At 44.0% G+C, this 14,925-nt stretch overlaps 1 protein-coding gene across 3 annotated transcripts in view; it reads left to right on the forward strand.

Moving 5' to 3' along the window:
• LOC127625080 (transcription factor COE1-A-like) overlaps window positions 1-14,925 on the forward strand; it is a 175,531-nt gene that overhangs the window by 121,121 nt on the left and 39,485 nt on the right. For all 3 annotated transcript variants that reach the window (XM_052100145.1, XM_052100147.1, XM_052100146.1), the window contains exons 9-10: window positions 3,621-3,751; window positions 12,128-12,254. In XM_052100145.1, coding sequence (XP_051956105.1) covers window positions 3,621-3,751; window positions 12,128-12,254 — 258 coding nt within the window. The remainder of the gene's footprint in view (window positions 1-3,620; window positions 3,752-12,127; window positions 12,255-14,925) is intronic.

The following is a 14,925-nucleotide window of genomic DNA, read 5'->3' on the forward strand; positions in this document are numbered from 1 at the left end:
TTCGTATGTCGTAAAAGAATAAAAGCTTATGTTATATTTCTATGTTGAATATACATTTCTCCTGTTATATTTTTATCTGTGAGGAATAGCTCTTTTTGAGTGAATTCTCAAAGTACAATTCTTTTAAAAAATCCTCATACATTCACAAACGATTGAAAAAAATCATGGAAAAGACGTAGAAATGAATTGGTCAAAAGGTTATCCGATTACGGTTGATTTTAAACTTTTGTTGTAATGTTTTTGAACACTCTTGTATCTATCCAAGTGTAATCTCTCAAATGTGTGTTGCCCTGTGTTCGTACTTCTGTTTCTCACCTTTGTGTTGTGTGTGAGAGAGAGTTTGCATGTTGTAAACTTGTGTGTGTGTCTGGGAGCAGCATGGTGAGCAGATGGCTCGGAGAAAGGCACAGAAAATGTAATCCTATCAGATGGATTCATGCGACTCCATCTGCTTAATCCAGCTACCATTTCAGCCTCTGCCAGAAACCTCCACTCATGCCAAGATTACCGCCACAGATTGCACCTCATCTTTCCTACTTTACAACCCCACCAAACGTGTGTGTGTGTGTGATTCCACCCTCCAGGTCTGGATTTCTTTCCTTTCTAGTGTGTGACACGAGCACAACATGTAAAAAGAGAAGATTAACGTGTTTACAGGAACATGAGAAGTTGGTCTTTTCCGTAATCTAAAGCGATTTGTGATTAAGATTTAGGGATGTTTTTTAAATTAGCAAAGGGATAAAAACATAAATATTGCCCGTAGATTAATTGTTTGGTTTCTGAGCAATTAAATAAAATAGATTTTTGAAATCTAATAGCCAAATGGTTGGTATTTCAGAAATGTGTCATCAAGCCCAGAGTCCAGATTTTTTTATTTAATTTTTAAAGATTAATTAGAACTTCAAAATTTAAAACTACATGAATATGCAGGTTTTGTTTTTTCAAACACACTTTATAATTACTTTCTTTAATAACATTAGCAAATATAATTACAATATCTAACACTTGACAAATCATCAGTTAATTTCCACTGATTAGAAATAATGATAAAAAACTTTGTTACAGTATAGTTACTGTGTGTACATTAATAGTGAGTTCTAATAATTGAATTCTAGTTAATTGCTTTCTCTCTCTTTTTTTGTTTGTGGAGCTACATGTTATAACAATGTTATTATATAGTATTTAATAAAAATAATAAATAAGCATATGGATAGCTCATCCAAAATGAATATTATGTGATCATTTACACTCATGTTGCTAAAAACCCATATTCATCATTTCATAATTTACAACAACATAAAAACAATTTATAAAAAGTTTATTACTCTCATGTTGTTACAAACGTCTACATCAAAGAAGAAGCCTCAGTCACCATTCACTTTAATTGTATGAAAGTATGGTTTCAAGGCAAGTAAATGGTGGCCAGAACTTTGAAGCTTCATAAAGTAGCATTAAACTAATCTTTACCACTTCAGTGGTTTAATCCATGAGAGATATGATTGGTGAGGGTGAGAAACAGATCAATATTTAAAAAATGTTTATACCTTTAACATTCTCTTCTTTTGTTTTTTTGGCGATTCACATTCATCGAACAAGTCACAACGTACTGGTCGGGGCTGGTAAATGTGGAGATTTCTAGTAAAAAATACTTAAATATTGACATTTTCTCACCCAAACCTATCATATTGTTTCTGAAAATGTGGATTTAACCACTGGATTCTTGTGGATTACTTTTATGCTGCCTTTATGTGCTTTTAGGATCTTCAGTTCTGGTAATGATTCACTTGCATTGTATGGACTTACAGAGCTGAAATATTCTTCTAAAAATCTTCATTTGTGTTCTGCAGAAGAAAGAAAGTCATACACATCATAGATGGCTTGAGGATAAGAAAACGATGAGAACATGTTAATTTTGGGGTGAACTATCCCTTTAACTAATCCAGTGATTACACATTTTTATTACATATTGAAAAGCGGCGTTTTGTCATAGCTGACCCACGTCTTTACCTCTTTCTCATGCTGCATGACTGTTCTCCCAGCTCTCAAATATTGTATAATTCTACTTCTTTTCACATCATCAATGTTCCAGAGAGGGAGACCTTAACAACACAGCAAGGTTACAATAAATCTCACCTTACTTGCATCTCACAGCGTGTGGATCTAGCAGTCACACTGGCCTATCTCAACACTCCCTCTCTTTATATCTCATTACCGTGAGTGACGCTTTGGCATTTGGGAACTAAATGCAGGTAAACGCTGGCTTGCTAAATTGCTTTCTTTGCCCCCTGGTAGCACTAGACTCTGCGTATCAGAGGGGAGCAGACAGCTCTAATAAGCAAACTGACCTTTCTCCATGGTGGTCCCTTTCTCACTCAACCACTGATCCACAGCCGCCGTGGAGATCAACAAACATAACAAACTAAACGAGCGAGTGTACCTCGATGCCCGGTGACAAAAACACATGTCACCTACAGCAGGGGGGCTAAGGTCACCATATTTGCACAAATAATGTAGGGTACAATGGGGCTAAAGGCAACCCTTAAGGGAATTTTTTTTTTTTTCTGATGTCAAAATGTATCAAGAGTGAAACATTTTTGGTGAGCAATCATTTTGAACAAATTTTTTTAAATTTCATTTTTTATTTTTTTTTATCTAGGGTTTGGGTTAGCGGTTGAGGTAATAAAATATGCATTCTTGTTCACTGTATTACATTGTTTATAACTAAAAATAACTCACTTTACAACTCACTTAAGGCAACACTCTTCAACACTTCCAGCTTCGGCCACTGGATGCAGTGGTTCGAATTTCGGTATGCACAGGCTGATTTCAGAAGTAAAACTTTCAATCTACTGTTGTCGAATTCAGAGTGTGATCGGTCTGAATAAATGATGGTCTAGTTACAAATCAAATATATTGTGTACTGGATGCAGGCATACTCTGGTTTGGCAATGCACCGTTCTTGCTGAAAGAGTAAACCTTTTTGTAGTCTTGTTAGGCAATGTATTTCTATTCTGCTGTAATCAAAATAACTCTTGATCAATCTTACAGTACATTTAATTTAAAACAGTTCAGTGTGTTGTTGCTGTGCCTTCAAAATCTGTATATACAGTATGCCAGCACAGACATGGTGTTGGATGGGAATTCTTGGCGTAAGCCAACACATATTCCAAATGTGTGCTATGAGAGCTGTGAAAACCACTGACACTTTTCCTGGGCATGTGGTATGGGACCCTTAGTTGGATCCAGCTGTGTGAGTTTTCATGGTGACGTTTGTATGTTTTTTGGTTTCCTGCTCTGGCCTTGAAATGGGAGACTGAAAGGTGTCAAGACTTCCCTCAGACCACAGGAAATAAACCACATTAGAATGCACCTCTAAACCCGAAGGCTTTAGTTAAAGCATGGTTCTCCCAAAAATAAAAATTCTGTCATCATTTATCTATCCTACCGACTTGATGCTGATATCTGCCTGATCTTAAATATCAGAACTTTTACAAATCTTATAATGTGTTCAAAATATGCAAGAGTTGTGCATCTGCACTAAGCACAAAGGATTAAACTGTTTTCTCTTTTTCTTTCCTCAACCATCCCTCAAATTGTTTCTGTGGCATCTCTGAAAGCAGCTGCTCCCTGTATCAAAGCCATTAGCCCCAGTGAAGGCTGGACAACAGGGGGCGCTACTGTCATCATCATTGGAGACAACTTCTTTGACGGACTGCAGGTCATCTTCGGCACCATGTTGGTCTGGAGCGAGGTGAGTTTACGTGCGTTTCCTACCATACATTCCCATCAGTACTGCAGATCCTTGGATTTCATTGCTGCCTGTTGACAAGATAAATGTCAGGATGAAAGACACAAAAGTAAAAGCATTTTGCTTGTTAGTTTAACATTTGATAGAGCAGAAAGAGTTGTGCTAGCTAACCTGGGAAATTGATTGTTAATGTTAACTTATAAACCTTTAAAGACAGACTTACCATGAGCTCAGAGGTTGTAAAATGATGATGCTGAAGCACTGATTAGTTCAACTAAGAATTTGTTATAACTACACTACCCATGATTCTGTGGGGGAAAGTCCACCAATCAGAGAATTGCAGTGAACAAAGCGCACCAAAAAAGCTCTACAGTGACTGCCCTCATGATGCACTCTGAATGATGCAACTGATTTGTTCTCCACACTCTCAAACTACTTATATATTTGTATATATCTGAATATTTTGCAATGAACCAAAAATATATTATTTGTATACTTATTTAAAATCAATAGTGATATATTTTTCTATTGTTTTAATTCAAATACCTTTTTTTTTGTTTTGTGTGTGCTTCAAACACACATTGGTTTATGGTTTACAATGCTGTTATGAAGAATTTTCCGAAATCCCAATGGGCAAAATGAATGAGAAATATACTTCCGGAATCAAGACAGTTAAAAAAGTGGCCGGGCACTGTCATGCTCTATTGTTCAATTCTTACTTGTGATTGGTACATTGATTAACTGCACGTCTATGAAAAATCTCCAGGTTTGTTGAAAGCATTACAGTTCCACATCACTTCACCATATTCTTCTGTACTAGATAGATCATATATACTTACTGGGTGAACAGGCTTTGCCATGACAAATGTGTGGAGAAAGATGGCAGTTTTTATGAAGTCAGATCAGATAACTTGTTTCCAAATGTGGAAGGGGCTCCGTGACACGTGTGCCGTGGTCTAACAATTGTGCTTTGCATCATGGATGTCAGTTTCAATAAATCACCAGCCCGTCTTTAATTATTCCAATAATAATATAATAAGTTCAAAATCTTAAAATTATGAAATAATTCACGGTGAGTTAACTATTAGTCAAACATAAAATGGAATATAAAGTTGTGTGAATTGCATAAAGTACATCTAAACTTTATACAGCATTTTAAGGAAAGCACTCCCATTACAAATGGTAAATCCTTTGTTGTTATTTAAACTGATTATTTAAAATGGTCATATTCCTCACCTTTTGCAAAGCTGCCCATTCTCCTTTCACAATACATTACTGACACATTAAGCAGGTGATTAAATGACTGTGCTTAAGCGACAAAGATATGTAATGCTTTCAAAAGCCGCTCAATTCTGTTGACATGTCTTTGTACAAGTAAACAGGTAGCTTATGTAAAGCTGGCTGATCAATAGTAGCCTGTTTAAGAAACACAAACAAATGCATTGATCTAGTACTTTGTTGTACAACTGCTCAAATGAAGACTGACACTTGTCATGAGCACTACTGAGTGTTCATCGGCCATCGACTCTCGTAAAAATTTCCCACTACATACTTAACAAGCACCCTTGATCTGCTTAAACTAAGTGCTATTGGCTACCAGAGAAATTAGCTAATGGTTTGTGTGTGTGCGCCAAAATCTCCCCATAGCTGTTCCTGTGGACCTCGTAGCCTTTTGACCTTTACATCCTGACCCTGTGACCCCCATACATGGGGGCCAATCGTGACCCACACAGTTCCCTTCAGCTGCAGTGCCAGCAGGGATCTGATTACCACAGATAGCATCAACGAGGGAGGAAGAGAACTAGAGAAGGGGAAGTTCCTAATCTTCTGTTCTCCTCCCACCCCATTCACCGTTCTCCGAACACAGTCATATTTGTCCGTTGTTCTTAAATAGCAGTATTCATTAACATAACGTTTAGAAGAATCATGAGTTTTTTGTGGACTTATAATAGCCTTGATGTCTTCAAAGCATGTGTAAATGTAGTGTACAATTGAGCAGTTAGGAACAAATAGCCACTTAAGGGGGTCAGAAATAACCTTGATTGTTTCAGATAGAGTCCATTTGAACTCACTGGACTCTCGTTTATACTCTCTTTGCCCCCTTTAATTATGACAACATGTCTATAGTGGATGCGGGTAGTCAGACTGATCCCACAGTGAAATCGTAAACAGTAGGTTGGCTTTTCTTTAGGTAAATTTGGTCTGTGCTTACCAAAATGCAGAACACGTCTCCCAGTGGCCGTAGGGGTGCCAAAAGCTAGTTGTTTTCAGCTCTACAGAATGTAATGCATTGAAGAGGAATGTACGTTTTTCAAACTGAACCCCCAAACCTCAAATCTTAACATAACCAGAAGTCAAAATTTAATGTTAGAGGGAAAAATGCAATCTCCCAATCATGCTCGTCACTGATTCTACAAATGCAATTACTTCCTGGTTTTAACGCGGGATCCTGTAACGGTTACCCTGTCTTGTCCCTCTGTTGCCCTTTGTTTGTGATTTTGTCACTTTTGGTATTCCTTAGTTTTCACTTTTGTCACGCTTGTACCTCCATAGTCTTGTGTTCACTGTTCATTGTTTGCACCTGCCCTTGTTAATTTGCCTTTGGTTTCTGTTAATCACCTTGTTATCTTGTTTGAGTTCTGTTCTTTCATTGGCCCCTTTTCCTATGTTTGTGTATTTATACCCCGTGTCTTTGTTCAGTCTTCGTCGATCGTTGTTTGATGTTGTCCTGGCGTGTGCGTCTCTTCCTAGTGCCCTGTTCGTGTCTACCCTGGTCAGCTTACTTAGTTTATGTTTCTTTTCCCCATCGTGGGTTGTTCTTTTGTTCATTTGTTGTTTTCTGGGCAAATAAACTCAAACTGCGTTTGGATCCGCATCTCCTCGTCTGCCTCGTTAATTGTTCATAACAGAACGATCGACCAAAAACATGGATCCAGCGGTTCTAAGAGCGAACTACGAACTGCTCTGCCTGAAGCAAGGGGACCGACCGATAGAAGACCACATCCACGACTTTCTTGTTCTGGCAAACGTTTCAGACTTCCCTAATTCCTCCCTTGTGGTCTTCTTCCGAGGCAACCTGAGTGACGGGCTGAAGGAGCGGTTGCCACCGGCAACGCGCGACTGGACGCTCCGCGCGTTCGTTGAGGAGACCCTACAGGCCTGCGGTTCTCCTTTAACAGTGGACATCATCGAGGAGAACCCCGTAGCGCCTCCCACAGTATTGACCCTCCATTCGCCCGTGGTTCGTCCTTTCACGCCTGTCAACGAGCCAGCGCGGCCCTCTTCGTCTGCCCGGAGGAGGAGGAGAAGACAGGCTTCCGCCTCCCGGCCCACGCATATCACTGTGTGCGAACCAGAGCCCGCACATATCACTGTGAGAGAGCCAGAGCCCACGCATGTCACGGTGAGCGAGCCGGTCGCCTCCGATGTCAGTGAACCAGCGCCTGTCGCCTCCGATGTCAGTGAACCAGCGCCTGTCACCTCCGATGTCTGTGAGCCAGCGCCTGTCGCCTTCGATGTCTGTGAGCCAGCGCCTGTAGCCTCCGATGTCAGTGAGCCAGCGCCTGTAGCCTCCGATGTCAGCGAGCCAGCGCCTGTAGCCTCCGATGTCAGCGAGCCAGCGCCTGTAGCCTCCGATGTCGGTGAACCAGCGCCTGTAGCCTCGACCGTCCCAGAGCCAGCGCCTGTAGCCTCGACTGTCCCAGAGCCAGCGCCTGTAGCCTCGACCGTCCCAGAGCCAGCGCCTGTAGCCTCGACCGTCCCAGAGCCAGCGCCTGTAGCCTCGACCGTCCCAGAGCCAGCGCCTGTAGCCTTGACCGTCCCAGAGCCAGCGCCAGTAGCCTCGACCGTCCCAGAGCCAGCGCCAGTAGCCGTGACCGTCCAAGAGCCAGTGCCTAAAGCCATGACCGTCCAAGAGCCAGTGCCAGTAGCCATGACCGTCCAAGAGCCAGAGCCAGTAGCCGTGTCCGTCCAAGAGCCAGTGCCTAAAGCCATGACCGTCCAAGAGCCAGTGCCAGTAGCCATGACCGTCCACGGGCCAGAGCCAGTAGCCAAGACCGTCCAAGAGCCAGTGCCAGTAGCCATGACCGTCCAAGAGCCAGAGCCAGTAGCCAAGACCGTCCAAGAGCCAGTGCCAGTAGCCATGACCGTCCAAGAGCCAGCACCAGAAGCCTCGATCGTCCAAGAGCCAGCACCTCTCGAGTCTTCCAGGGCTCCTCCTCCCGAGCTTTCCAGAGCTCCGCCATCCGAGTTTCCCGAGCTTTCGAGCTCCGCCCTCCGAGTTTCCGAGCTTTCCAGAGCTCCGCCCTCCGAGTTTCCCGAGCTTTCCAGAGCTCCGCCATCCGAGTTTCCCGAGCTTTCCAGAGCTCCGCCATCCGAGTTTCCCGAGCTTTCCAGAGCTCCGCCATCCGAGTTTCCCGAGCTTTCCAGAGCTCCGCCATCCGAGTTTCCTGAGCTTTCCAGAGCTCCGCCATCTGAGTTTCCCGAGCTTTCCAGAGCTCCGCCCTCCGAGCTTCCCAGAGCTCCACCTCTCAAGCCCCTCGAGCCTTCTAGGGCTCCGCCTCCCAAGACCCTCGAGCCTTCCAGGGCTCCGTCCCTCAAGTCTCTCGAGTCTTCCAGGGCTCCGCCCCTCAAGTCTCTCGAGTCTTCCAGGGCTCCGTCTCTCAAGCCTCCCAAGCTTTCCAGAGCTCCGCCCCCTGAGATTCCCAGAGCTCTCAGCCTTCAGGGCTCCCCTCAAGCCTCTCCAGGGCCTGCCAGGGCTCCCTCAAGCCTCTCGAGCCTGCCAGGGCTCCGCCCCTCAAACCTCTTGAGCCTGCCAGGGCTCCGCCCCTCAAGCCTCTCGAGCCTCCCAGGGCTCCGCCTCTCGAACCTCTCGAGCCTTCCAGGGCTCCGCCTCTCGAGCCTTCCAGGACTCCGCCCCCCGAGTCTCCTACGGCTCCGCCCCCAGAGCCTCTTGAGCCTCCTACGGCTCCACCCCCAGAGCCTCTCGAGCCTCCTGCAGCTCCGCCTACGGGGCCTCCTGTGGCTCCGCCCCCAGAGCCTCCTACGGCTCCGCCTCCAGAGCCTCCTATTGCTCCGCCTCTCGATCCACTCAAGCCTTTGATGGCTCCGCCCCCAGAGCCTCTTGAGCCTCCTACGGCTCCGCCTCTCGAGCCACTCAAGCCTCCTATGGCTCCGCCCTCAGAGCCTCCCGAGCCTCCTATGACTCCGCCTCCCGAGCCTCCCACGGCTCCGCCTCTCGAGCCACTCAAGCCTTCGACGGCACCGCCCTCCGAGCCTCCTACGGCTCCGCCTCTCGAGCCACTCAAGCCTTCGACGGCTCCGCCCTCAGAGCCTCCCGAGCCTCCTATGGCTCCGCCTCCCGAGCCTCCTCCGGCACCGCCTCTCAAGCCACTCAAGCCTTCGACGGCTCCACCCTCAGAGCCTCCTACGTCTCTGCCCCCAGAGACTCCAGAGTCTTCCTGGTCTCCGCTCCTAGAGTCTCCCACGGTGCCGCCTACCCCGGCTCCGCCTCCTGAGCCTCCTTCGGTTCCACCTCCTGAGCCTCCCTCAGCTCCGCCTTCTGGGCCTTCTGAGCCATCACCTCCCTCGGCTCCGCCTCAGAGGTCCTCCTTGGCTCTGCCTCACGAGGCTCCGCCAGCCTCCCCTGTGGCCACTCCATCTCCTAGGCCACCAAAATCGGCCTCTGTCCTGTGGTCATCTCCCAGGTCCCCTGAACCGGCCCTTGGCCCACGACCACCTCCCAGGCCTCCTGACCCGGTCCCTGTCTTGTGGCCTCCTCCCGGGGCTTCTGACCCTGTTCCTGTCCTGTGGCCTCCTCCCAGGCCCCCTGACCCAGTCCCTGTCCTGTGGCTTCTCCCCAGACCTCCTGACCCAGCCCCAGTCCCGTGGCCTCTCCCCAGGCCCCCTGATCCAGTCCCTGTCCCGTGGCCTCCACCCAGGCCTCCTGACCCTGTTCCCGTCCTGAGTCCTCTCTCCTGGCCTCCTGACCCAGTCCCCGTCCAGTGGCCTCCTCCCAGGTTCCCCAAACCTGTCCTTGCCCGGTGGCCAGCTCCCAGACCATCAAAACCTGTCCCTGCCCGGTCGATACCTCCCTGGCCCCCTAACTCTCATCTCCATTCGTGCCCTCGTGGACTGTCTCATTTCCCCGGACTTCCTATCTGCCCCTGGCACCTCCCGGACCTGCCTGTCTTGCCCTCTGTGTCCCCCGGACTTCCTGCCTGCCCAGTGTACCCCCTGGTCTGCCTGTCTGCCCATGTGCCCACTTGTACTGTCTGTTTGCCCCTGGTGCCCTCATGTTGTTCTTGTGGAGTTTTGTCTTTTGTTGTTTGTTATCAAGGATCGTCTGGTATCCGATCCTTAAGGGGAGCTATGTAACGGTTACCCTGTCTTGTCCCTCTGTTGCCCTTTGTTTGTGATTTTGTCACTTTTGGTATTCCTTAGTTTTCACTTTTGTCACGCTTGTACCTCCATAGTCTTGTGTTCACTGTTCATTGTTTGCACCTGCCCTTGTTAATTTGCCTTTGGTTTCTGTTAATCACCTTGTTATCTTGTTTGAGTTCTGTTCTTTCATTGGCCCCTTTTCCTATGTTTGTGTATTTATACCCCGTGTCTTTGTTCAGTCTTCGTCGATCGTTGTTTGATGTTGTCCTGGCGTGTGCTTCTCTTACTAGTGCCCTGTTCGTGTCTACCCTGGTCAGCTTACTTAGTTTATGTTTCTTTTCCCCATCGTGGGTTGTTCATTTGTTGTTTTCTGGTCAAATAAACTCAAACTGCGTTTGGATCCGCATCTCCTCGTCTGCCTCGTTAATTGTTCATAACAGATCTGAACCTGGGTCCCCCATGCTGCTGATGCAATGCGCTTCTGGTCTCACCACAGGGTAAACATGCTGGAACTGATGCAAAAATGTCTGATAGGAGATGTCTCATGTCAGTTAATTGGCGTAATGTGGCTTATCCTAAAACACTGGACATCACAGAAACATGTGATCATATTGGAGTAGCAAGTAGAGGGCGGCAAAAATAGATCACTCCCATTATAATTTGCTCTGATGATTCAGTTGCGATGCTACAGTGCCGCTGAATTGTAACGCTGGAAACACTGTCACAGCATTTTACCATGATGTTGTGTCCGCATCAGTAGAAGAATTTATGTTCGAGAACCATTAACGGAACTAAAAAAGAAAATAATTTGGTTCTGATGTTTTTTTTTTTGTTTTTTTTAATGGAACCGGTTTTTAACATGATGCAATGATGATGTGATACTAATCAGCTGACTGTTTGAAGAGACGTACCAGACTTCTTTATTCAGTCTAGGGGGGCGTTCAGAGGCAACACAATGAATTGAACAGAATGCAAGTGTCTTTAGATGAGTTTTTAAAATTTGAAATTCTTTTTAACTTGACATGTCATCTTAAGAAGGTATGTTTACAACAACTGAAAAACAGTGCAGATTGACACGCATGCAAAAAAAAAAAAAAACTGTTCGGGTGAACGGCCCCTTACACATGTATGTTTATGGACTGCAAGGCTGAACATTGTGAGTGTGTGTGTATGTGTGTGTGTGTGTGTGTGTGGTGGGGCAAGGGTAACAAGTACATCAACACTTTAACTATAAGAGAAAAATGTTAAAATATGAATGTGAGCTTATATTAGCCACATGCATATAGACCACATAAATGAGCTGTTAATTGCGTCTCTAAGGAACAAACCCTTCTGTCCACCAGTCTTCATCTGCACTATCTCCGCACCACCCACTATGAACAAACTGATGAGGCTGTATTCATAAGTACACATACACGCACACATGGTACACACACAGTCAAAGTGTTTGATACTGAACAGAACTCAATGAAGGAAGATAATCAACCTCAAAAATGAAATGGCGACTATACACTTTTAAAAACATACACATTCCCTTATACATAACCTAAAATCTTGATGGTGAAAGTTCGTGCCCATTTAATTTGTCAACGACCCAAAAATAGTACTCGTGTACCCTTATAATCTTGCAGTGACTGGGTGAAAGCACAAAGGCAGGTCACTTGTATCCATATGCCCTTTGGTTGAGCTGGTGGCCTACAAAAGCTGAGAGTTTATCATAGGCGGAGCATGTGTAAAGCCTGGGAAGGCTTAGCCTCCCTCTAGCCAAGAGGCATGGGCTTGTGTATATTAATACAATATAACAATTCTGATTGTAAAATATTTTGCATTCAACCTGCAGTCCGCTTTGACAGAATTTTTCTGTTTTGGTGAACTTTCCCTTTAAATTGTCTTCTTGTTTTATTACTATAAATAACAATATCAGGATACTACACACACCTCAAAAAGGTTCTTTATAACACAAAAATCTCTCTCTATACCTGTCTCTCTCTTTCACAGCTCATCACACCTCATGCCATCAGAGTGCAGACCCCTCCACGCCACATTCCCGGAGTGGTAGAGGTCATGCTCTCCTATAAGTCCAAACAGTTTTGCAAAGGCACACCTGGCAGATTCATCTACACAGGTAAGCCTTGCCATTTAAACTCAAACAGAAAGAAGACTATACTTTTGACATATTTCACCACTCTCAGGACATAGAAAACAGCTCATCTGCTCAGAGTTGAGCACCCCATGGGAAAGAGCTTTGTGTTGTTAACAAAAAGACCCTGGTTAATGCAACGTTGTCTACCTCCTCTATCCTTTGCCATTTGATTGTATTGTACCCTGATGTCGCAGTACCCTGATTGTCACTGTGAGCTAGAATGTGCAAAGAGAAAGTATTGGTCTCTGTGCAAACTAGATAAAGTTGACATAAATCTGATATGGCTTTAGTAACCTTAAAACAGAACAACATCTGTAGTGCACCGTAAAAATGTTGTCAGGGAAAATAAAACAATGTGCTTCATGTGGTAACATCTAAACGAACTGGCTTTATTTTAGTCAAACATTTTAGCTCATCTGACTAAGACCCTGTTTACACTTGGCATTAAGGTGCATCTCGAGTGATGCATCCGATCACATGTGGCCATGCAAGACACATCACTGTTTACACCTGGTCACTTCATTGCATATCCTGTGACCACTTGTGTTTGGATGTCATGGGGAGGGTCTCTGATTTCATGACAACATACATCAATCACTATATGTTACTGCCAGGGGTGCATTAACGCATGGGCTAATACGGGCTGAAGCCCAGGAGCCTACAACTACAATGGAGCCCAGCCGGAGGAGCGCGTTTAAACGCTTTCTGTGGGAGACGCGGTTGTTGACATTGTAATAATGCGCAACCATTAAAGGTATCGGAGTAGTGCTTGTGCAATACACAGCAGTTCCAGCACCAAAACCGAAGGGAGCCTCAGCGGACCAGCTAGCCCCTGGGCCCAGAGGTACCTTAAAGCGCCCTTGGTTTCTGCATGATATTAAAGCACAACAAAGTCAAAAAAGGCAAATAAACTGGAAAAAAAACTGCTTCGCTGTTTCTCTCAGATGCAGCTGAAATTTAATCTAAACACAAATGCAACATTTCAAGCAGAATTATCCATTATTATAGTGGATTATCTGCATTTAAAAAGCTGCAGATGTGTGTGCTTCTCATTTTTGTCTCTGCATGCTGAGATCAGACACACTGAAGAAGATCTGTGAAGTTCTTGTGCTTGTGTATGTATTCGCTTTTTCAAATTTTCTGATCGGACAGTTTTTTTCTTTTAGCATAGCGGTTGATTAAGGTGAGGGTTGGCGCTTCACAACTGTCCAGGACGCATTCAAGACGGGTTTGCGTTTACACCTCAAGCGCAATGGTCACATGCGTTTTTGACCACCTTCGTATGTGTTTTTGGTGATCTGATAAGAAAACGTTTTAGACCCCGTTTAGACTGTATTTAGCAGTGACAACTTATTAACATATTAGTTTGAGGTGTAAACAGGGTCTAATTCAACCTGACAAATCATGTTACATAAACAAAAGTCATTTTTATAGTTTAGATAAAGAAGAAATAGATGCTTTGGGGAACAGCTGCAGGCTACCACTTTTTTCAGTGTAAACAATGTAATTCTAATAACAAATCTGCAAACGATAATTTTTACTTCTTCCTTCTAATGCTTAATGTGCTGACCTCATTAAAACTTTGTTTTATGGATAATTTTACTCTTACTTTAGATGTGGTTTCATTTTTTTTTATTTTTGATAAACCTTATATTTTTAAGAAACTTAAGATTAGTCTGGAATGTTCCCTTTATTTATATTGTTAGAATGTTCGCCATTCAAAATCCAACGATCAGCAATGATGTCATTGTAATATTTTCATATTAAACTAAACTTACCTAAAACTTGAACAGTATCCTTTTTTTTTTTTTTTTTTGCCTTGCAAGAGCTGTTCTTTCCATCTGGAAATGCAAATCTAGTATTCTTGAACAAGTCCTCTTCCTCGTTAAAAAGAGCACAGAAATTCTTCAGCTTCTTTTGCAAAATGTTACTGAGAACCAAATAAAGCAGTTCTACAACTGTGAGTTTACTGAGAGTTTGATGGTTCTTTTAATGGAGAATGAAAAAAAATAACAACAGTGTTTTATTTATAGGATTGCTTTTGATTTTCTAGTTTAAGTTTATTTTTCTTACCCCACTGCCAAATAGTTTTTTTTCTTCATATTTTAAAACAAGAAGAAGAAAACAATAACTCAAGATACAGAATACTCTCTGAAAATAAGTCTTAATACAACATGCACTTTATTTTCCATTTCTTTTACCTCATACCTCAAACCCCACTAATCAATGCTCACTTCTTCAGTGAGGTCAAAGGTCAGCTCCTAGCTCATTGGCTAATTACATGGTTTTATTTTAGTTTTTTGTGCATGCTTGTGGGTGTTAAATCATCACACACACCCACGTAAACAAAAAGACACACTTGAAAGTGATTTGAAATCAAAGGCGAATTAAAAGAGAAGCATAGCTGTGATCTGGCGCACAGATGGGTCCTTATGAAAGAGTAACTGACTTGTTTCCCTTAAACACAGAGAAAGAGCAGATAACTGTATGTGTGTCCACAGAACTTAAATGCCATATACATTGTATCAGAGCTGTAGGTGGCAAACAGTGGCACTCAAAGGAAGGCACAGATGGCAAATTTCTGTTTTATTATTTATTTCACCCACTGCTGTAAATAGAGCAGCCATTTCTAGCATGCCACTGGGCAGAAATT

This window comes from Xyrauchen texanus, chromosome 31 (assembly GCF_025860055.1).
Source record: "Xyrauchen texanus isolate HMW12.3.18 chromosome 31, RBS_HiC_50CHRs, whole genome shotgun sequence".
Lineage (NCBI taxonomy): Eukaryota > Metazoa > Chordata > Actinopteri > Cypriniformes > Catostomidae > Xyrauchen > Xyrauchen texanus.